We start from the raw sequence: 23,919 nt of genomic DNA on the forward strand, positions 1-23,919 counted from the left end.
TGGAGGGGGCATATATACTGTCTCACAGTGATACAAGAAGTTTTGGGTCATCTTCCTTCACCCACCAATGTCTCAGCACAGCCATCCTACGCTGAGACAACTACCTGCCACACACAGTGAAAACACTACCAGTAAGACATCTGACAGGGACATCTGAGGTCAATGAACAGACAGAAGAAGAGGGAGATGAATGGCGGTTGTGGACACAGGGCAATTCAAAGCATAAGCTCTGAATCCTGTTTCTGTGCATACAGGATGTGATCATATATACTGTGTAACACTACGCTGGCTCATTTTTCTCTATTGTCTGCACAAACCTGAGTCTGTATGTGAGGTCTCAAAGTGAGGTCTTCTGTCAGAGGGAGAAGCTGTAGCACGTCTCCTTACCTTGGAGTGTATGTTGCTCGGGACTGTGCTGTGTAACCAGCTTTAACTTTATAGGACTGGTGCTGGGATCTTTATTGAGCTGACAAATTAACTGAAGAAAATGAGGAGAAGGAGGGAGGGCAGATCCTGTTAGAGCAAGTAGGTGTTTGAGGCTGTGAAGAACTGGCAACGATGTGTATCGGTACATACCGTCCTTAAATCTGGGGAATCTGGAAACATTTAATATCAAGTGAGAGGTAGAAGAACAGCACAGAAATCTTCCCAGTGGGGGAAGAAGAAAACCAGGTCACTTGCATTTGTTGTTTTTCTAACTGCAGATGTATTGAGCTGTGTAATAACTTGCACATATCTGGAAGCAATGCAGAGCACAGCAATCAATAATACAAGCAACGATAATCAAGTGTTTCAGCCATCTGACATGAGCAGTCTCCAAAAGTAATTCTCTCCCACAGGACATTGCCAAACATAACTTCAGTTTATTCCTAGTAAAAAAAGTAAATGCTTACCTGCTGTGCAGAGACTAACTGGGAAGGGATAGAGGTGCAGGAAAAAGCATGTGGAAGCTACCCATGCCTGTGATGGCCGGCAGACAGCTGGAGATCTGTTTCCCTAAAATACTTTAAAAGACCTCAGTAAACAGCAAATTTGCCTCTGATTTCAGAAATGCCAGAAGAACAGAGGGAGCGCAGAGGAGCGTGAGGCTGAACTTACTGTTTGCAAGGAGCAAAGCATCTTGGCATAAAAGGCCATAGTGAATACATGTTATTGCCACCTTGGTTTTTGACTAGGTTAAGCTGTGGCATGAGCCCAGCCTGATCTAATAAATGAATGGCAGATGCCACTGAAAATTACCTTTGTTCCTGTGTGTAAGCAGTCCAGACTGCTGCAGCTAATACCACTTCCAGGTATTTACCACAGCTGTTACGTGTCTTTGGTTAGGTTGGCTGGGTCTTCTTATTCTGTTAACTGAATCTCCCTGCTACCAGCCGTACAATTTAGAAAAGAAAATAAAGTGATACACAACTCTTAGAAAGGAAAACAGAAAGAACCTAGGCTTTACCCACATGTATAGCCACATTGCTGACCAAAAAGCAGACAGGAGCCTTGATGATCAGATAGCAGCAATGCTGGGCTATTCTCCTAACACTAGCACCATCATTTGTAATTGATTGTAAAGCTGAATTGCTTCTCAAGCTACTGCAAAAAAAAAAAATCCTTTCTCATTCAGCATCACCAAAGTGACATTTATGTTCCTGGGGATTTTACCATTGCTAGCCCTTTCCAACACAGAGCAGTCAGCAATAGCACATAAATTTTTATGCCTACCCATTACAAGGCATTGCATAAAAAGAGAGGGGGTATAGATGATAAAATTGATGTGAAAGTTTTCACCGTGCCCTACCAGAAAGCGAAATAATTCAAAGCAGAGGATAAAGGAGAAGTCCCAACTTCTGTGCCTCCTGTTTGGAGCGTGCCTCCTGTTTGGAGCGCCTCCTGGACACCCTCCAAAAGCTGGCTTGTTGCTTGCACAGTAAAGTCATTCATTCACTGCTGAGCCACCTACTAATAAAAAGGGGAGAAACAAAGATTGTTAGATGTCTATGTATCAAATAATCAATACTGCCTTTTTTTTTTTCCTGTATTCATAAGCAATAGAGTGGCAGATAAGGATATAAACCAATTATAGACACAATGTTTAACACAAACTTGTGGTCTGTCACTCTGGGAGGCTTTCCGCTGCATTTTATAGGTCATGGTTCATGAAATTTCACAGGAACTTTCATATATATTCTCTGTAGCAGAATATGACATTTATTTGTTACTAGACCATATAATTTAGGGAGGATGAAGATGCTTTATCCAAAACAATATGTGAGGTAGTCTTCTATGCAGTGATTTCTCTCTAATGTATCTGTATTTGGGGATTTCTATATAATTCTGCAAGCTGCTTATTTATTTCCAATGGGAAATAATAAGTATGATTTAGTAATGATGGTCCTATATGAGGCCAGGATGCCCATTAACTTTAAACTCAGATTACAACCTTTGCTTGTTTTTTCACCTGCTGACCCAGACTTTCACTACAAAAAGCTGTTATCTTCAGTCTTGAGAAACATGAGCAGCAGAAAGTTAATTGTGGTAAGTCAGTGCTAAGCATTGCATCCCAATCCCAAACACCAGGAAAGTGCATCTCTTACTAGTTTTGGCAGTCACAGAAGGAGAGGAAGGACTGGGGGTCAGAGGTTGAGAAGGATCGAAAGTTAAGAACAGCGACATGGGGAAGTACTTCTTTTTCTCCAACACACTGGTTTTATAGGAGAGTGCGCCTGCTTATATAATATATATCAAATGTGTTCTTGATGTACTTTGTCCCACAGGCTTGGTAGTTCCTTTGTTCATAAGACACTACACACTGGCAAGAACAGTCTTCGCTCAGCGGGGTACGTGCTGGGAACATTTCTTGGAACAGGAGAACCTCTGGCAAGTGACCAGTGTCATTACTGAGACAGGCTCTGTCTTTGATTTTTATCCCTCCAAATCATGCCTTTTGGCAGTAGTTCATGCAGATCTGTTTGGATTAGCCATTCACCTTCAGTGGCAGTGATTCTTCTTCCAGTGCTGGAGGTGCACACACCTTGGGAGGAAGAGGAAGTAGACAGATGTGTTTTATTTTTTGCAGCTGGATTACAAAATGTATGTCCAATGCATGTAGTTTTCCTGGATTTTCCTGGTCCTCTCTTGATCTTCTACCCAAGTACAAATCCCCCAAACAACTGTGAGTTAGCTCTTCTGATTGGAACTTCAGTGTTTAAGGACTTGCCTACCAGCACTTAAGAAGGCAGCCTAGTCCTTCTCAGTGAGTTCCTAAATTGCATGATGAGATGCTGTAGAGTCTGTATGGCATGTCCATATTTACAAATCAGTAATTCCTCTAAATTACTACGCTTGCCATCCTGTAGCCTTTGTGACTCTTGGTTTCAATGTCTCTCTTACTGTAATATGAATCATGTTACCTGGAAGTGCTGATGTGTGTGTCCCTCCTTGCGATGTCCTCCCCATGCTGAGCTTCAGCTGATGCAGGTTTTGTGATTATTGTATCCTGCCTTATTGTGGAGTCCTTGAGGCATCATATAGCATCATCCTTCTGCTTCTGTAGCCTGGAGAAATGGGGGCGGGGGGGAGGTCATGGAAAGATTCCTTAAGGGGTATGTTTGAGGATTGTTGGAGCAGTTCTTGCCTACCCAGTTTTTGTTCATTTCCCAATCTTAATTTATACATGCGGAGACATAGCTTTTGCTACCATCAGTCTCAAGTCCCAGTGTTGTCAGTCAAATTTATACTAAAAAGTATTCTTCAGACCATTTTCTTGTCAGAAAAAAACCCAACTTACCTCAATCCCGGCAGACTTTGGTAATCACCCTGAATCTTAGAAATAATACCTTGAATTTGATGTGGTTTTGATTATACTTTTACCTGTGCAATTCTGCACCCGCACCATGTTTCTTAACATACACCCCTTTCTAAACAATTGTGGCCTACATGAAACTAAATCCCTCATCTTTGTAAAAGTTATGACTTTCACAAGTCAAAGGTGAAACACAATTTGGTCCAATTCTGCTCTGTGCCAGTGTATCCATATACCTGTCTTATTGCATAAAAACCATACGAAAAAATTGTATTCAATTTTGACATGTATTGTGTTTGCTGTTACGGTTTGTCGAAGGTTTCATTACCTGTTGGACACACATAACTTAGCAATTTGCAGAGAGAAGAGACTATGGTCATCTGCTGGAGGTCTGCAGCCAACCCTTGATGCCATTTGACAAGAAGATTTTTGCCATGGAAGTGTAGGGAGTGGTGGAGACTGGGGAGAGGGTGAGGACTGATAGCTGTAACTATGAAATCCAGATGAGGAGAGGACAGAAACACGTATTACACCAGTTACTTAATGCCTGGCCAATGGACTTTGCAGTGGTTGCTTGAAGGGTATGGTAATGACTTAGGAGGCCCAAACGTTTGGATATAGAGGCTCAGGTTGCTGGGAAGTGCTTCAGCTGTGCAAGAGCAGAGCAAGGGTTCCAATCCTGAGCTGATCATTGCAGGAGAAAAAAGTCAGGAGTTAGCCCAACGCAGGAGAGCAGTGTCTTGGAAAGATATTCCTGTAGTATCATTGCTTCTCCCACAGCAAATGTTTGCATAAATATATATTCCAGTGAAGCCGTGTAGCATCTTAACAGTGTCAAAGCCATAGGAAAGACTGTGAGACTTGAAACTAAACAGGTTTCCACATTATTTTGCTCTAAGGGCTGATCCCACCAAAGAGTCCATGCATTGCAGAGGTTTCCCCAAATAACTGCGGTTAAGTTCTCTCCCACATTTTATTGCAATACTCCTACATAGCCAAACCCTATTTTGTCGGTTCAGTGGAATTAATCAGATATTCTCTTTATGGAATTCAGTAGAATTAATCACATAGTCTTTATATGGTTTTGCTATGAATGTGAAATTATATTAATATACAGTTAGCCAGTGAATATTACAGTCAACAGTTTCCTGTTAACACAGAGCATCGCTGCCTCTCTTTGGGTAGAGATGAGTAGCTTAAAAGAACATCTTTCATTTACTAGGGGGCATTGAAGATTGTTCTGAATAGAATACTCTTTCACAGAAGCAGAACTAAAAGGATAACACAAGTAATTGCATTCTGTGGTGCCTGCCAGTACTTTTACATGCTATGGAAAAAAAAAAATCAACTATTGGCAGCCTGGTGATTTTAGTAATTGTAACTAATGGGGTTGTTTTGTTTCTCTTTTCTGTGTTTTAGGATGGAATGGGGAACCTGAGAATCACAGAAAAGGGTCTAAAGCTTGAAGGAGATTCAGAATTCTTGAAACCTCTCTACGCCAAAGAAATCCGGTCAAGACCAGTAAGTTGTTGGGAAAGGAATAAGCACATTTCTATAGCACGAACTGTAAGAAACCATGAAGTGTCAAAGTGGTGTGTTTATTGGATAAATTCCTTAGGCCACTCTATACGAATGTAATTTGGGGAGTGAGACTGTGAGTGTCCTTTGAGGAGTTCATCTGAGTACTATATCCTCTGGGCATTGCAAAGTTGATATATGTGGGTTTAGTTTGTACAAGCCACACTTAAAATGCTTCCAGCACCACTGAGGTTTCAGATTGTCCTTTTGTCTCCTTTCAAGATAAATGACTAACAACCCTCAAATGAGAGACCTGTTTCCGAGGTAGAGGGATGGCAGGCAGTTGTTTAACTAGTTACTCCTTTTCTGCAGGGAGCAGAGTTGATGCCTTGGCACAAGGACCTGATCTGTTGTTAGCAGACGCAAGAAACCTGTATTATGTGCTCAGTCCTATTTCTATTTCATTTTGAGTTTTAAAATTATGTGCAGTTAAAATTCAGTGCTGCTAGGAGAGAGACCGCTTGACAGAAGTGGCAAGGATGTTAACAACTGAAAATGAGAAAGAACCCAAGTGTGATTGAAATAACATTTTCATAGGAGCACTTCATTGACTGTCAGTGACTTTTGCTCTTTCAAATGCAGTCCTGTTTGTCCTGAGCAGCTTTAAAATAACTGAAACAATTACAGAGAGTGTCCAGGATCCTTCTCAGAAGATGTCATCTGTCTTGTTTCCTGATCCAGAGTGTTAATTTGAGTCAGATGCCAACCTTCCACTTTGATAACAATGGCAGATAGCTAATTAAATAAAGTTAACATCCCTTTATCTCAGCATTTCAGTGCTCTTGTAGAAATTGGAACTTGTAGCGTAATCAACACAACAGCCAATAGAATATCCAATTTAATTATTGAAGGTTGTAACCTCTGTAAGATAGCTAAGTATTGATTTGAACATGGATAATTATTTAGAAAGAAAAGTTGCTAAGAAAACGTTCATGTCTATTAGCATTTTTATCCCTGAATTAAAACAGAAGTGCAGGACCTTACATGCCATAGACTGTAATGTAAAATGTGTGGGAAGGGTGCAGACCTCAGTTTGATAAATACACTGACAAACTGATTGATACATACGTTTCTTTAGTTAGATTGCTTGAAATAATATTTGATTACTGAGAGAACTGAGAGCTACTTCTTGCTACTGGGGAGTTTGCTGTTTTATTTTATAATATTAATCTACATTTTAATATGGCCAGGGGGACAAAAGGTGTCCCCATCTTGAGATTATGAAACCATTTCATGGTTTCCACACCACTGACAGTTTAATGAATGCAAGGAACAAGAAATGTACGGTGAGGCCTGTGTGTTCCTTCCTTTATCCTTCCTTCAGGTTTATTTTTGCTGCTAGTCAGAGAGGGATCTTGCTGCAAGCCAGAAGGTCTGATCTACAGGCTAGTGAGTTGGAGCATCCCTCCTGGCTTCAGTAGATGCTATATTAACTATATATTTACATAAACCATATGTATAGTTTCTCTGACTTCTCAGTGGAGTTAAACTGGCATAGCCTGTGCTGGCTTTCAGGATGCTCACAATAATGTTGGAGTTTCTGTCAGGGACAGGGAGCGACAGGGGCAATTCTGTTGATTTCAATCAACTTCTGCTTTCTTGTGCTGTGTGTGAATTTGCTTGTAAGCAAATTCCCTTGCTCCTGTAAGTAAATGCAAGGGTTGCAGTGAATCAGAGGTTGATAGTTATGGAATATTTATAAATACTATTAAATAATCAATACTTTGTTTTTGCAAAGAACCACAGTATAAGGCAGTATTCTCTTGTAGGAAAGCATGCTAGCAGTTCCTGAACTTGATGAATATTGCTAAAATAAAGTGCCAAACTCAGCACTCAGCAAGAGATGAACATCTATACTAAGTCCATAGTAATCCTCTCCGGATTCCACAAGTGTGTAATTCACACTATGCAAAGTGTGCAAAGTGTAACAGAAACAAGATGACAAATACTGGTAAAATAAAGAGCATCCCAGAAATAAGCTGACATAAAATATTTTTCACCTGTTTAATTAAACAGCTGAAGAGTTGAGCATGGTAATAGAAACTGGTTTTATATAAAGACCTTCAGATGCTGGTTATTTATAGAAAACTTTCACAGACAACCCCAACAAATAGAATTTCGCTATCATTCTGTGTAGTAGATGAAGGGGTGTTTGTGCTGCATGGAAATGGCATGTGAAGAACTGCTTTAAGTATAAGTGGCTGCTGTCCCATGACCTTCACGTAGGCGGTTTTCCCACTTGTGTCTCAGTGCTGGTCCCCGTGCTGCTCTGCTGCAGGCAGAGCTGGGCAATCCCTGCCAAAATATCTCCAAAACATGAATTGTGATAATTCTTGAAAGCCTGAATTTGTCACTGGTGCCTCTTCTTCTCCGCTGCATCTCTTAAGTCCCAGGAAGGTGGTAATTAAAATCACACACTTGCTTTCCTAGCAGCTGTGCCTTATGGTTTAAAGGTAGTTTTGGATTTTCCACTTAAAAGAGAATGCTTTTTGCTTTTTTCTTTTTTCCCAAATTAATTTGGCAGGAAGACCAAGCTTTAGAGAGGAGGAAAAGTCCTCAAATCATCCCAAGAGATTGGGTGCCTTAAAGAGGTCTATATAGTAGGCACTGCTCCCTTCATCACCTTCTGGATACTCTTGTTGCTTGTAGCTGTGCTCCTTTTGGAAGGTAACTCATTGCAAGGGAAATTACACCAAGAAGAACTGAATCTGTCATACTGTGGCATGCCATTCATGATGACCCAACAAAGACATCTTTTGGGGAGTCACTTCAAAAATGTTAGCAGAGGGATTGAACTGACATGGTTCAGACCTGTGCTGGAGAAATGGCCATTAAAATCACAAGCATGAACTGGCTTCTTAAAACTGCTTCCAGCCACTTTCTTTCTGCACCACTGCTGCCTCATTTCTCAGGGATGACACTGCCCAGACTTGCTTTCCTTTTCCCTGACCCTCTATATCCATCTCTCTTCATGTAATGAGGGTCTCTGTTCTTGTTGTTTCCCCATCCTAGTCCTGGCTCAGTAATACTGGTTTTGTAGTGTCTCCTGGATTAGGAGCCTGTCTCTAAGCATCAGAGATTTCAAATGAACCTAACCTTGTTACTGCATGAGGTTAAAGTTTATCTTGAGATTAATGAATAGTAACTGTGGTAGCAGTGTTTGCACCCTTGTAGTTTTGTTTTAAATAAATGAGATAGGTGCATTCCCTTTTCCAGGAGTGTTCAGAGCATTTTAAACTTCACAGCTGAACATACTGCACACTAAATAATATTTTCCATGCCACTTGCATGGAACATGAACATCTTGCTGCCCTTAATTAAGAAGTTAACTGGACCATGAAGTGTTGCCTGTGTAAATAAAAGCGATTTTTACTTAGTGAAGAAGGTGCATTAAGAATGCTCACGTTTCTTTACTTGCAGGTAAATTATGGAGATTATTAAAAATTGGAAGGGTCATCTATAAACCCGTCTGTAGCTCAGCTGCACTGTCACTCTCAAAATGTAGCTGTCTTTCTAACTGTTGTAATTTATTGTGGACTACTGTATGAACCATCTGTTTGCTTATAAATCAGACAAACTTTGACTGAAAGTTGTACGCAGTGGCACAAATTGTTAATTTTATGTTCTGGAAAGCAATGGCAACAGTTTTGTGGCCTTCAGTCTTCATTGCCTGAATTTGAGTAGAGATATAAAGCTGGAAACTTTCCTGCCTTTGTTGAGAAGAGCCGCTAACAAGCAGGTTGCTTGAAACTTACAGTGAGCACAGATTTAGCTGTCTTAGTGCAATTGAAGTGTTCTAAAGCTTGTGACATCCAGGTCTGTAAGTAACTTAAAAGGGGGAAGAGAGAGAACAGGCTATGTGCATTTTCCATTCCAGTAACAACAGAAATAAAATCCTGTGCTGTGATTATACAGGAAAATCAAGTGAATTCTCTCAGGAGCTGTGTGACAGCCAATGAGATGATAATCCCATCTTTAGAAAGCAGAGAAAGACATTGTCATGATAGGATTAGGATGCTTTTGCCTTTTCAATGTTCACTTCAAGTACATAGAAAGAAAAATAAACCTCAGTTTGCAAATGTTTGCACCTGAGTTTCAATTTTCTTACCCTGAATCATTTTAAAGACAAGAGTATGAATTTGCCTGGCAAATATTTTCTGCAGTATAAAGCTCTCGATTGGGGTCCTGCCATTCAGCTCTTGAAGACTCTCATACTGATGGGTGGGTCTGGAAACACAGATGGAAACATGGGCACCAACCTTCTTATCTGTCCTCTGCTGTCTGGGGTTGCTCCAAGCTATTCTGTTGCTGCAGAGGTATAAGTGATGGCAAAATTCACTGAACAGATTTGGAGGTGGTTTTAAGTTTCTTTTAAAAGAGATCTCTTATTGTATTTTGCTGGTTTCATGTTGAAGGTTTGCTTCCCATTATTTTTCATCAACTGAAAAAAGAATTTAAAACAAGACTCCTATACACCCCCCCAAAAAAGCCTGAAGCAAAGTACAGTGTCTTATCATTATTGTTGTTATTATTATTATTATTTTATTTGGATTATGTTAGAGGTCCATATCCGACTCACTGTGCCAGTGAGTGCCTAACTGAGAGCAGTCTCCTCATTCAGAGTGTTGGAACGGTCACATTGGAAGCTGTACCAAATAAGTAGTGGCTATGTGCAAGTGGCAGAGGCAAGGGCATCTGTTTGGCCTAAAAAATTCAGGGTTTGGACTAAAAAAAATCAGTTGTGAATTAGGGCTAGTAACTGCCGTTCCCTTTAGGGGTTTCGTAAGTTCTCATCAGCATTAAAGTTAGACTAGCAAGTGCATAAAATATACTCGTCCGTATTTTCCCAGCCATTATTTGAATGATAAAAATCTTAAAGGAAGCTTTTAAGAGTGATAAATAATGATTTTGCCAATGTACTTGTCTCGGGTCTGGAAGAAGAGTGGTATAATTTTAAAGCAGAGAAGCAGTTCCCTAATGGACGTATTCTTTTGTATTGTTTGCTCTGCAGGTCTGCCTGACTCAGAGCTAAAAATACACACCGAAAAACAATAAACCATGTATTTGGATTAAACAGTGACATGTGCCCACAATGAGGCATACCTGCCCATGGCCATAAATAACTATTTGTAAGCAATATAACATACCAATTTGGATTAAAAGGCTATATTAACCCATGAGGAAAGGCAGTGTAAATGGCAAGATAATTGTAACTTTGTATTATGCTCAAAACTGTGTAGTAGAAATCCAGCTTTCAGTAAAGGCTTAGTTAGATAGCATGAAAAAAGGCTGCTATATTTTTGAGGAAGAAGATAGAATAACTCATTTTCTTCCTTTGTCAGAATTTACAGAGCAATAAAAGGATATCGAATTAGTTCCTGATGATTTGGTCTAGCAAAGCGCCTCAGGATTTCAGCATGCTCACTGAAACCATCACACGGTGGAAATGAAGCTTGTTTCACAGTACTGCTGTCACTTAGTAGTCCCTACACACTCCCACCACCTCTTTGGCCATTACTTCTCCCAGTGTTTAACTATTCCCTCAGTGATCGATTCTTCAAAGAAGAGAGGAATCTTCTTGTTTTTCATGATACAGACAAGCCTGTAAAAGCTCCTGGCAGCTCTTAGAGATGTTGGTCCCCTGGGATTGGCCTCTGGGGCAGTTCAGGTGCATTGCAGCTTTGTGTAGAAAAAACTCACACTATCTGAGGTCGACTTCTGAAGCATGTTGCTTCCTCTAAGTGCGTCTTCATAGCTTGCTGCTCCTTGGTTGAGTTTTGGCAGCAGATGTTGAAATATTGTTTAAAAGCCCTGATAATTAAAGGAAAAAAGAAGAACAAGATTTCTGCAAGCTTCTTGCAGCTGTGCCTGGCGAGCTGTTATTCTCCCTATAGGGCTTGTTAAGCAGTCGCTGTGGCACTGCTCCAGATAACCTTGTCGTTCGATTCTGTGCCAGTGTGCGTTTGCTATAAATGTGACTCTCAGTTTGGTCAGTTTGAGTCCTGCTTGCCTGACAGCTATCAGCAGAGAGGAGAGCTGGCAGTCAGCGGGACAAACAGTAAAAAACAAACAGAAGCAGCTGAGCAAGTTGCAAAAGGCATCATTTTGGCAGAAGCCTCCTCACCTGGTGCAGGGATGGTGTTGCCATTGCCATCCAAAGCAGATTTGAGTCCGCATATGGCAGTAGGCTGTGAGGGTCCAATGAGATTTATAAAACTGATATGCTCTCCTCTTGATAAATTTCATTCTTAAGCAATAAAATCCAGAAAGCCTACTTCAGACTGCACCTTGGTTGCCCCAGCACTTCAGAGGCAGTTAGTGGCTCTGTGATATTTCCAGTGTGCTGAAAAGGTGGAAGTTTAAGTAAATTTTACAGCAACTATGAAAACATTTCCCTTTACTTTCATAGTAAAACTGGCCTGAAATCTCTCAGCTTTGAGTTTTGAAGGAGGTTTTTTTAGGCTGGCTGAAGGGGTACTTCCAATAACATCAGAATTAAATCCTGCTTTGTTTATTCCCCTTTGTTTATCTAATGATCAGCTGTTATGTGGCTCACACGGAGAGCACAACAGGGAGCTGAAGTATCCTGCCAGCTGCAAAATCCCAATATCCCAAAGAAGAGCAAGAGAGGGAGCTCTGAAGTAAACAAACTTTGAAATAACTCCACAAGTTGCATTTCAAAGCAAAATCTCACGGAGGCTCTGCCTATGGCATTTTGAAAAGGATTTCATTAAATGTTGCTAACTTGTCATAAGCTCTCTTAAATGGAAGGGTAATGGCTCATAACATTTGTAAGCTTTTTAATTTCATGCAATATGAGCAGTGTAATCAACACCTATTAAAGTCAATCAGCCGTGCCAAGTGGGCTACCTACCTCAGCTTTTGTCTATATTTTCATCATGGGTACACCTCTGAACTAACTCCAGGAACAGTGTGTGTGTACCCTAACATCAGTGGCGATTCTGTGTCCAGAAAACCCGATATGGTCATTGCAGAAGTGTCTGAACCCCTAAACTGAATAAGCACTTCATAGTCACTGGTTTTCACCTTCTAGGGAGAGATTTTGGGCCATGGAATTCATGCAGAATAATAGCTCTGAAGCTAAACATAAAGGAGATGGAGAATTTCCCAAATGATCTCCCAATGTGTTTGGCTTTTTCCCTTTGACAGGTGAAATTCCTCTGCTTGAGCTGATTGTGCGAGGAGAGGGGAGCCATGCACATCATGTGTTTGTGTTGCTGTTCTGATCCGATTCCCATCTCCTCTTAGTTTTTTAAACATTTGCAGCTGGACTCTGCAGTCATAAAGACAAGTGATGTGCATCATAGGTAAAAGTGAGCCACTGGGCTAAGCCTGGGTGCTCTGTGGTCTCTAAGCTTTTGCATTGCATTTTTACCATGATCCCAGAAACTTCTGCGTTTCATCTGGGAAGAGGAGGACAGTGGGGCTCAGTTTTGTAGTGGGGCTGTATTTCTACACTAATGTTGCAGCATAATCAGCCAGCATCATGTTTTCAACTGAATCATGAGCCTTGAGACAGGAGTGCAGGCACTAGAAGCTGAAAGAATAGAATAAACATTTGATTTAACTTATTCCCCCAAGAGGAAAAAGGAAAGATGTGCAATTATTAATTTTAAAGTTGAAATTAAAAACTGCTGAGCTGAATGAATTTGGCAGGTAGTTTCTTGCCTTCCTTGGATATGCACCACTCTCCTAGCGTCTGTTTCGTTTGGCATCTTGAATTTGAATGTTACCTCTATGGATTAACTGGGAAGCTGCCGTGAGGCTTGTTTTTCCTAATTAGCCATTTATTGTGGCTTCTCAGTACCCTTACAGGCTTCTGAACCTTCAGGAGCTATACATGACCTTATTTTTTAGATTGGATATAAGGAGGAAATTCTTTCCTGTTAGGGTGGTGAGGCACTGGAATGGGTTGCCCAGGGAGGTTGTGAATGCTCCATCCCCAGCAGTGTTCAAGACCAGGCTGGACAAAGCCTTGAATGAGATGGTTTAGTTTCAGGTGTCCCTGCCCATAGAATCATAGAATCGTTAGGGTTGGAAAGGACCTTAAGATCATCCAGTTCCAACCCCCTGCCATGGGCAGGGACACCTTGCGCTAAATCATATCACCCAAGGCCTTGTCCAACCTGGTCTTGAACACTGCCAAGGATGGAGCATTCATGGCAGGGGGTTTGGAACTGGATGATCTTAAGGTCCTTTCCAACCCTAACTATTCTATGATTCTATGATTTTACTATGTTTATTTTATGTTTATGTACTTATTTTACTATATTTACTTATATTTAAAACAAAAAGCACAGGGGGCTTATTGGGGGACACATCAGTCAGCTGATGGATCATGGGGTTTCTGTTGCTGACTATTGCTGGACAGGTTAAAAGAGAAGCTCTGCTGATACTTGACTACAGCTGACCCAACCCAGCCCATGGGATTGAACGTACTCGTAGAGTAGCCTTGAATTCTCAAGTCAAAACTTGGTCCAAATTTCATCTTAACAAGCTGTAGCCTCAGAAAGAAGTAAGCCTCACAAAGCACCGGAAACTGCTCAGGGGAAAATGTGTGCAATCGTATAGTGCTGCATTTCTCTCTCAAGGGCAAAGGCCTTGAGTTTAAGGATTTACTGTGTCTAGACATCACTGCTGACAGTCAGGCTGCTTTGGAGAGGCTGAAATACAAAACCAACTTCTTAATACTAAAAATGAAAAAGAAATAAAACTTCTTACAGTATGGATAGAGAGAAGATAGAGACAAATAGACAAAGGAATCACTAAAAGACAAATAACAAGATCCAATTATGAAGAAAAAGGTTTTTCTGATATTTCCAGGAAGCCTCAAGAACAGGTCTTCATGTCTTCTTACCATAGGGCAGCAAACACTTGTGCAACTCTTCAGTTGATCAAAACTATTTCAGCAACAGTTACATATTTTATAAGGCAAGCTGTGCTGTCATTAGGAAGTGTGGGCACACACAATTAGTTTTACAGACAGTTCAGTTTGTGTGTTCTTTGATTTGCAACACGAAAGGAAAGACAGACCTTCCACATTTCATTTAGCAGCTGCAATGCTAGTAATAAAAGTTTCTCTGATTGTTCAGTTTTTAAATGACAGATACTGGATTTGGAGAAAGAAGAACACAGGGAAAAACAAGAACAACTCTCAATTTGCTGCCCTTCTTTTAGGGCAAATTGGTTGAGAGTCTTTAGAAAAGTGACTTGCTGCTTTTGAAAGGAAAAATGTGATTTCTTTGGCTGTTAACATCTGCCTGGTTGGAACACCTCTGTTTCTGATTTATGTTTGTCTGAGGCAATGCCTGGTCATCTGCTCCCATGTACACCAGCATCTTTCAGGAAGGGGGAGTCCCACTCCAACGTTAGTGGCAGAGTGTTGGAGTGCAGGACACTACTGTATGTGTGTGATAAAAGTGGCTATAAATGTAGTCACAGAGGTAGGCATTTTGACTGTCAGTGAATCACTGATTTAGGCTTCAGTCCAACCAGATACTTAATTATGTGCATAATTTACAGGCATAAGTAATTTCATTGACGTCAGAAAGGCTATTCACATGCATAGAGTTGGGCGTATGTTGTGTTCTTTGCTGGATCATGCCCTATAATTTCTCCATATACTACATGTGTGTGGTGGAGCAAAGCCACTGACAGGCATCCGTCATGCTGGTTTCTGTACAAACATGGGGACAGAGACTGTCTTTTGCTCTAAAAGGTTTTATGTTGTCAATAGGTAGATAAAGTGTGGGACAGGAGATAGGGATGAGGGTGAGCAAACCGGCTTGCTTGTTTGCTCCTACAGCAGCTTAAGATTGGTATGAGGGATCCTGTGCCTGTGTGCATGCTCATTTTCGTAGATCCCATGCCCCAGGTGTAAAGGAGTCTGGTGATAAAGCTGGCAGATATTTTCAAACAAAAGCTAATACAGTAAGAAGTTGTCCTTGAGGCTGAAGGAGAGCAGTTTCCATGGTGCCCTTTTTTGTTTGTTTCTTTTTTCATTTTTGACTGCAGGTTTTCTGTATAGAATGTTACAGATCTGTTGATTTCCTCTTGATTTGCTGTAATTCTGAGTCCAGTGAACTTTCTAGGTTTGCTTCCAGTCTGGCCTTAAAATTTTCTAAGACAGGTTGTACAAAGTGCTAGCAGGGAGTCTGCTTCTCATTTCTCTCTGAAAGAGAATAACCTATGTGACAGAAAGAAAACTCAAGGTGTTTCAGCTCACAGTATTTCTTCCTTGTTTGTCCATCAGGGCATGATCCTTGTTTGTCATCCTTACATATAGTAGCAGGAGATTCCTCACTTTCAAGCCTTAAATTTTCCCTGAGCAAAAGTGGAGCTGAAGCATCCGTAGCTTTTGCTTTCTTATCACTCAGGTTCCTCAGATAACATCAGCTGGACAGTGCTGCTGCCATCCAGCTTCCCCCAGAAACAGCCCTTCCAAGGATAGACACACATCTTCCTTTGGAAAGTTCTTCTTTATAGTCTACAAGGGAAGATTTTATTTAAAGTTTATTTCAACTACAGCAGTACTAAAAGTTTATCTCCAAATATCTCTCTTTATGAAAATGGTGAGTAAATGCATGCCAAGATTTGCCTGTTTTCTCGGTGCAGGATGCTTTGCTGGATTCTTAATTTCTAGTCTAAAACTAGGGAATTGCTAGAAAATTGCGTTTATGATCTATGCTTCTTACTCTTTCTTTCCAGCTACGGCCTGATGCCCTGCTTCTTCTTGAGCAAAATAATATACCATTCCATTGTCTCTTTCTTGGTTTAGACAAGGGTTGGATTTAATGGGGCATTTAATGAATAAAAGTGGTTAACATCTGAGTTCTGCTTCTCTGCTAAGAAACCAGCAGCAGCTGCAAAATACTGCTCATGGCATCATGAATTGGTGGCTACTGATTTGGAGAGAAGCTTGTTGTTGACTGAGTCACTCTTCACAGTGCCTGGAAAGTCTTCTGTTCCAAGTACTAACGCAAGCTGAGCCTTCGTCTTTGATGTGATCTGACAAGGCGGCATAGAGTAAGATGCGTTTTTTTCCAATGAGAAGCTTTGTAAGACATCAATATTTAAAAGCAGAGAAGTAAGTAAAATTACAGCAGTCAGGTTGATTGAAGGGAAAAGAGAGGTCATTTGTCTGACAGAAAAAGCATATCTCTCCAGCAAGGCTTTCAGCTCCTTAACCAAAAGCTCTTGCCTTTGTTTTGATTAGGTTGATCTGTAAGAGTATGAATGACTCATTATTTTTCTTGAAGTCATGATTTTCCTAGGTATACGCTGCAGATTAAAAGTACAAAGTGGGCATAGCTGTGCATCACCTTCAAGCAGTTCATCTTTCCCTTTAAGCAAATTCGCTTGTGTTGTACACACCGGTGAAGCCACACAGTGAATGGCCAAATAATCTATAATCCAAACGCACAGCAATTGCTGTAAAAGGTCAAGAGTAAGTGACTGACCTGAGCTGATTTAGTGACTTGATTTCCAAAGAGCCATGGCTGGAAGATGGTGGGTTGATGGCATGAACTTGAACGCGTTTCCTCTGATGCTTCCTGGGGTGGAGTGTTCAGAGCAGGCTCTGTCCTCCAGGTTTTTGCAGAACATCCTTCACTGTGTAAATGAAGTAAAGGTCACACAGGGCAACGGTACATATGTAATGCAATGCTGATGGCTTGAGAAGCACCTTCTATTGCATGTTTACTGTTGCTTCAAGCCAAAATATTTCACTTGTGTTCTGCTACCTCTTGAAATCCCCAGCTCCTACTGCAAGCTGACTTTTGCTATGTATGTTTCCTTGAGATCCCAGCAGTTATTTGTAAATGATGAACCTTGATGTTGGTACACAGTTGTGAGAGCAGCAGGCTTTTTGTTTCTTTCTGCAACTTTATCTATTATGCAGCATTCTGGGAAGCTTAGCTGAGGTAGAACAGGAAAACACAGGCCCTTTCCTGGCAGGAACCACTGGTCAGGCATCTTCACTGACCACGTTTGTGCCTCCAGAGTTTTGAAAGAACTTCAGGAATAAAAGCATCAGGAGGCAAATGCTTCTGTTTAAAAGTGGAGGCAAGCAGGCTGAGCCACCCTGCTGGTTGCTCAAAGAGCAGTCAGGGTCCTTGGCTTTTCTGTGCCTTCCTGTGCTCTATTTTACCTTCACACATGATAATCTCTTTTTCTGCTTTTGCCATTGCTCACCATTTCCCAAAACAACATTCCTGTCTTCTTCCAGGCATGGAAAAAGCATCTGCTGCTTTTTCTGTGAGCCTGGCATCTCTTAAAATGCTGCTCCCCAGCTCCCCAGTGGTGTTGATTAGGGATGTATTTTTTTGCTCATTGGCTTGTACCATGGCAATACCCTGTGGTGTTCTCTCCTCTCTTCATCCTGAAGCACATACTCAAGAGCGTCTGTTGAATGGCAGCCACAAGATACAATCAAATCCCAACACAGAGCACCCTACTCCTGCTCTTGCAATTGTCCTACTGATCAGACCTTTGCTGTCATGTTATCTCTGTAGGTACATGTCTTTGTTGTAGCAATGTCCAGCACGATTTAGCATCTTTCATCCAGATCAATCCAATTTCATGTCACATGCTTAGCTGCATCTGTCATTTTACCTTTTCAAGTGTACTAGCTCCTTGGCTGTTAGATGTTTAGCCTCCCCGAGATGGATGGAGTTTTGCAGTTCTTCCTCTCTGAGACAGCTCCTGTCTGACACTAACTCACTTATGAACTGTTGCGGCACTGCAGGTCAGAATTTGGTCCCTGTGTTTATTCCTGCGGGGAAGCCTCTCTCGAGTCCTGTAGACCAACAGAGCATCCTTAAAGCCGAGTATTGATCATTTCAGCAGAAGAAACAAAGTGGTTAGATGAAAGCAATTCAAAACCACTTTGTGCAAATGTTTCTGTGACTCCATAACCCTGTATCATGGTTAAAGCAGATCAAATTACTTTGGTATCAGAGGTACAATTGTGGGCCCAGCCTTTCTTTTCTGTTCTTCCTATTTTCCCAGATATGCCCCTACAGAGTTAACGGAGTGTGTTTCTACAATAAATATTCCCATAACAAGGCCAAAATGTGGTTTTCATCAATCATTTTATATCTGCTCCAAACCTGTCACACCAGTGTGTGTGCTTACAGCAGCTCAGGAAAAAAAAATATGCAGACAAACCAGAAATAAAGGCAAGAATTTGAATAGAAAACCTGAATTTTCTATCACCAGGAATAGTCAGATGATTATTCTTTGTGTCTTGTACAGTGGCAAGTGCACAGTCTCCAATGAATAAATAATTGCAGATCCAGGAAATGAGATTATTATTCCCATGAAGCTATTGAAAAGGAGAGCACACTGGGTCCTTCAGACCTACTTCCTGATGCACAGACCCTCATTTGCCTACAGAGCACACAAAACCTGAAGGACAGGTCTCATAAAAAAGAGCCTTATAATTGCATAGAAGCCCAGAAACAGAAACACTTTGATTGCAGGAACATGTCCAGGCTGAACCTTGTCATTTCACAGGCCAGATGCATTGGAAAGAACTCCACTGGGTAATCACAGAAGTGAGGATGGACTTCTGCGTCCTGCCTCTCAGCCGTAACCGTGCTGTAATATAGTTGCTTTTGCAGTCTAATTGCTTTTTCTGCAGGGCTTCTTCCTATTGATTCTGCTTGTGTGGATTTAAATTGTTTGCGGGTTGGGTCTGCATCTCTGCTTCTGTGCTAGGCAGCTCACGTGGCAGTTCTATCTAAGAGACTTTAATGATGTCTAGATAGCATCACTCCCTGTCCTGCGCCTATGTATTTGATTTTAGGAGAGAGGCTGGATCAGATAAGTTCAGAACATCAATAAATACGCGTATTTTGTTTGGTGACACTTGTTCAATTTGAATCTTTTTCCCAGGAAGCAGCTTGTGTTGTGTCATTTTTTCAGAGTGCTGTGTAAATGCTCTGCATCTGCAACTGTCGAGGATGGTGCCATCCCATAGCAGTGCCATCTGCTCATTCACAAAGTGCTTTTTGCGTAGATAAAAAATGTGAGGTATTACTCATAATTAGGCAAATCACATGCTGTGATCTGTGATTGATTTGGTTTCTATTGCTGGCTACCTCGCAATATGTCTATGCATCCGTAAGTATTGTCTACATATCAGCATATGGATGCAGATGAATCAGAGACATGGATTCTTTTTCCTAATCCAAACAGATGGAAATGTTTTCCCTCCTTCTTATTAGCAGCAACTGAATTTCTGTAACACCAGGGGCCTCTGCTAGGATCTTGCCTATGTTTCGTGCTGTACATAAGTTGGCATGGCCATTTATAATCTAATACAAGGAGTAAGCGATCCATGACATGCAGCAAAGGAAAGCTATAATTTCAAAGTGATGTTCAGAGATAGCCATGTTATTAGCCTTCTTGGAGAAAAGTATCTGGATATGTAACTTGGCATTATGCAGTGCAGTAACAGAATGCCTAAAAGGTTCTGTGAGCATTGTAGAACCCAAATGTCTTTGCTGCATTCAGAGTGGCTTTCTTAAGAATTATCCATATGTACTCTTAAATATGTATTGACCTCACTAACTAACCTAGCTTCTAAATGTATCTGGTTTTGCTATGGTCCAGGTAATGTTGGTAGTATGAGAAAGTAACTCAGAAATTACTAGTTCTGTATAATCTTAATATCGTCTTCAAGTGGGTTTTATAGCTAGTGAGGTATGATTTACCAGCAGTTTTGAAAGATGTTTAAGGCAGGCAGTAGGTATACCAGAAAGGCCATGAAAATGAACACACACGAACAGAGGTCTGCACACTTGTCTGGAGTAAAAGTTACGAGCAGTGGAGTAGCTATATATTGGATGATTTAGAATATTTTAAACCCCAGCAGAGCTCTCTTCTCTTCCCTCCCTCTCCCCTATGGTCCTGTGCCTTTCTACAGTGTGTTCTCTTCAGTAGGAGATCTGTCACCACTGGACTCTGACGGTAACTAGGATAGCCCGAGGCAGAAAATAGGCTGTAACTCAGCACAAATCCATAGTCCCGCTGCTACAACACCTCCTATAGCCAAGGATCAGATCAGTGCAAGCTGCCATTGAGCAACAATTGCTGTTTGGTATTTCTGCAGGAGAAGTCAAGTAAATTGAAGCGGTTATTGAATACTTGGTTGATTTTTACTGGTCGTAGTGATCAACATGTTGAAAACCTGGGACTGCTGTTCTCTTGTTTAAGAGCATTACATTTTCTTGAGTCCTTAGTTTGGGAGAGCCATTCCTCAGTGATGCAAAGTTAATCATCAGCACACATTTAACCAACTCCAGTATAACATCTTTGGGTGAACTCTTGAGTGCAGTGAAGTGCTTGAAGTGTTTTCAGAAGTATTTTACAAGTTGTGCTGTTTTCTTCATTTCAGCTGTTTTTCACTGTTTTTTCTGAGGGTATCTTGCCAGAGGACTCGTGGTGCTGAGCATGCTTTAATGCATCGTTTTTTTTCCAAAGCCAATAATGCTCAGTTCAGTCCTATCAATACAGAGTTTTGTGCATGTGCAGCAGCCTTCAGACATTACAAATCCAGTTTTCCTACCCCCATGGATACTGAATAAAACTCCAGCATGCACAATTGCATTTTATTTTTATGTGTATGTCAGTTTCAAGTCATCTGTGGTTTTCCGCAGAAGTCAATGAAGTATAAAAGAAAAGAGCAGAGAAGTCGAGGCAGATATAATGTCTTGGAAGTCTCTTTGGTGGTGTTTGTAATGTCAGCAGACATGGTGTAATTTAATTTTCAGAAGAATTTCAGCTGCAAAGCAGCTGATGAGGCATCTTGTAGGTGCAGCCACTCTCAAAGCACCGTGTTCATGTGATTATTACAGGTATTCTTCTAAAGAGAGAAACTCACAGATTGCCAGAAATAAATCACTTTAAAGGCTACAGACCCCCTTGGCTAGCTATCCAAGAGCAGAACCCAGTCACACAGATCTCACATCACAGACCTGCCTTCTTTGCACTTTAAAGAGTCAGAGATGGAACTTCTTTGATGCAACAGTGGGAAGTTTACCTTTTGTTTCTATTGTTATTAAAATTAACTTCAAGAAATGCTGGGCGGGGGGGAGTGCTGGCATGGCCATTTATAATCTAATACAATATATTGTATGTAAAACTGCAATAATTAAAATTCCAACATGTGCACTGTCTATGCCATTAAAATACATCACATTGGGTAGGACCACAGTATTTTCCGAGCTTCATGGCAATGTGAAGTGTATCATTGGAACACAGCACATGAAGTTAGCTCATGATACTGTTCTTATGTCTTTAAGTGTCAGTTGAAGGTCAGGGTTGCATCTGCTCTGTTACTGATCCAGGTTACATGATCTGGGCTCATTACTCTTTTGAATAGTTTGTTTCCTGGAAGAAGAGGGTGCAGACTGCATTTTGTTATCTCTGCACTGGACCTATTGCCTCCTTCCTAAAAGTGATCATTTTTAGGCATATTAGTGATCATATTAGGCTATATTTTAGGCAAATATAGCACATTCAGGGACATTTTGTAGCATTTGTTTTAATCTGTTTGTTGCCAATTCCATGTGTGGTTTGCTTTCATTCTATGAAAAGCTTTTATTGTCAAATCAGAAGTTTTACTGAAAAAGAATTTGGTTGCATTAACATTATATTACACTGTTTGAAGGACAAAATCAAGATCAAAAGAGATTCAGTGATTAAACAACAAAAAGTAAGTTCAAATCATACTAAGGGGTGTTTTCAATCTAACACCTAGGGATTTAGCTACATGATTAACATTTTTGGTGCTAGAAGGCTTCTGTGCAAAATCCTATTCTTGCTGTGGTGAGCTAGATTAGAAAGAGGAGGAGGAAGAGCTATAGGGTTTACTTTATAAATAGAAATGGTAACAGTTGGCTTGCAAGTTCAGCATGCAGTCTAGATGTTCTGTTGTCATAGATGAAGGCCAGGCTGGTCTTCCAGGTGGGATCTTGGATACGAGGTTCACTAGATACTCCCAAGTTTGTCTTCACAGCCAAAGATAGATGCTGTCCAGTGTTTCATCTGTTTGCTTTTCCATAGGCGTGCAGTGTCTGTACAGTGTCCTGGTGAGCTTTGCTGTGATTCACGGTGGTGCCAGTTCCTTGGTTACCGATTCTGAAGGTTTTTTGTTGAATTTTTCCTCTCTGTTTTATGGGGGCAGCTCTGAGGTTCTCAAGCATGAGACACTCCCCACAGGAGTTTCTGCTCTCAAGGCAGGAGTGGGGGAAAGAAATGCACACTCGCCCTTAAGGTGTCTGTATGTGTTGACAAGCTCCACTCTCTGTCATCTCTTTTCCAGGTTAAACAAACTTAGCTCTCTCAGCCTTTCTGCAAAAGAGAGATGCTCCAGTCCCCATGAGCAAGTTCATACGGGAACATGCAAAACTGGGTCAGGGATAGTAATATAAGCATGTGTGTCAACTGACCAAAACTGACAGAGTAAGGGTTAAAAAGTCAAGTGCCCTCTGACAGCCCAGCTGTTACAGAGCAGTTTTGCTTTCTCTAATGTCAGCAAAAAGTACAGTTGAGCAGGAAAATGGTGCTCTCAGTGGCTTTTCCATGGACTACTTCTTGCCACCCTGGAAATATTAAAGCTTAAGCTTTAATGTGTTAGTTTTTCCCATTACTTTGTCAAGCCTGCAGGAAATCCACCATTTTCATTATTTCCACAAGTTTCACTTGCACTTCCTGTGTGAAGTGTTTGAATCCACAGGATCAAATCAAGCTCCGTATGACCATCTGATTTACAAACACATTGACTGTGATGCATTATTTTAAAATTGCCTTTTAAAATCTGAAAGGATTTCCAAATATTTTTTAATAATTCCCTAGAACAGTGTAAGGACATGTGTTAAAGTATTGAATTTCCTTAAAGCCAGCATTTGGGATTGCTCCAGCTGCAAATTAAGGTTGTCAGTCAAAGTGCTTTTTCTGGTTTGGTCTCTGAGTTTTTAGCATCTCTTCCAAAGCCAGCCAAAGGAAGCAGCTATTGGGCTGTTAGGACTTGTTTTGCCATGTGTTTAACCTAGCAAAAAATCAGCCAGCAGATACCTTTTGTGTTCTGTGTTTGACTGGATACCTCACTGCTTAGTCAGGAAACAAGCTATATTGTTTTGACATGGTTTTGCACTTTTAACCTTCTTTTGCTGCTGCATATGTCCAGTGTTTTAATATGTTGAATAGCTGTGGCAAATTCTTTTGTGTGTCTATAATTTATATAGTTAAGCCATTAGGTTAATGAGAGGCTGGAGGAAGAGTCAGAATGATGTATTTACTATGTAGGATTTCCTGCAGAGATGAATAGGAGATTCGTGGTGGGCTGGAAGTGCATAACCAGCCCAAAGAGTCCATAAAAGATCCCAGCTTCACCTGCCCCTAGAAATGGAGCTGCAGCCCAGAGCAGGATGGGATCCTCCATTGGTGTCCTGCAAGGGAAATGTTTGAAAGAAATCAGAAGCAAAGAGGAAAACAGAAGGGAAAAAATGAAATGCATCCTA

General features: G+C 40.9%; 1 protein-coding gene across 12 annotated transcripts in view; it reads left to right on the top strand.

Annotated features, from left to right (window-relative positions):
* SGCD (sarcoglycan delta) overlaps positions 1-23,919 on the top strand; it is a 326,461-nt gene that overhangs the window by 249,470 nt on the left and 53,072 nt on the right. For all 12 annotated transcript variants that reach the window (XM_062607492.1, XM_062607489.1, XM_062607488.1 and 9 more), the window contains one exon: positions 5,213-5,314. In XM_062607492.1, the coding sequence (XP_062463476.1) occupies positions 5,213-5,314 (102 nt within the window). The remainder of the gene's footprint in view (positions 1-5,212; positions 5,315-23,919) is intronic.

Source organism: Pezoporus occidentalis, unplaced genomic scaffold (genome assembly GCF_034315485.1).
Source record: "Pezoporus occidentalis ecotype Australia unplaced genomic scaffold, CSIRO_AGI_Poc_V1 ctg124, whole genome shotgun sequence".
NCBI lineage: Eukaryota > Metazoa > Chordata > Aves > Psittaciformes > Psittacidae > Pezoporus > Pezoporus occidentalis.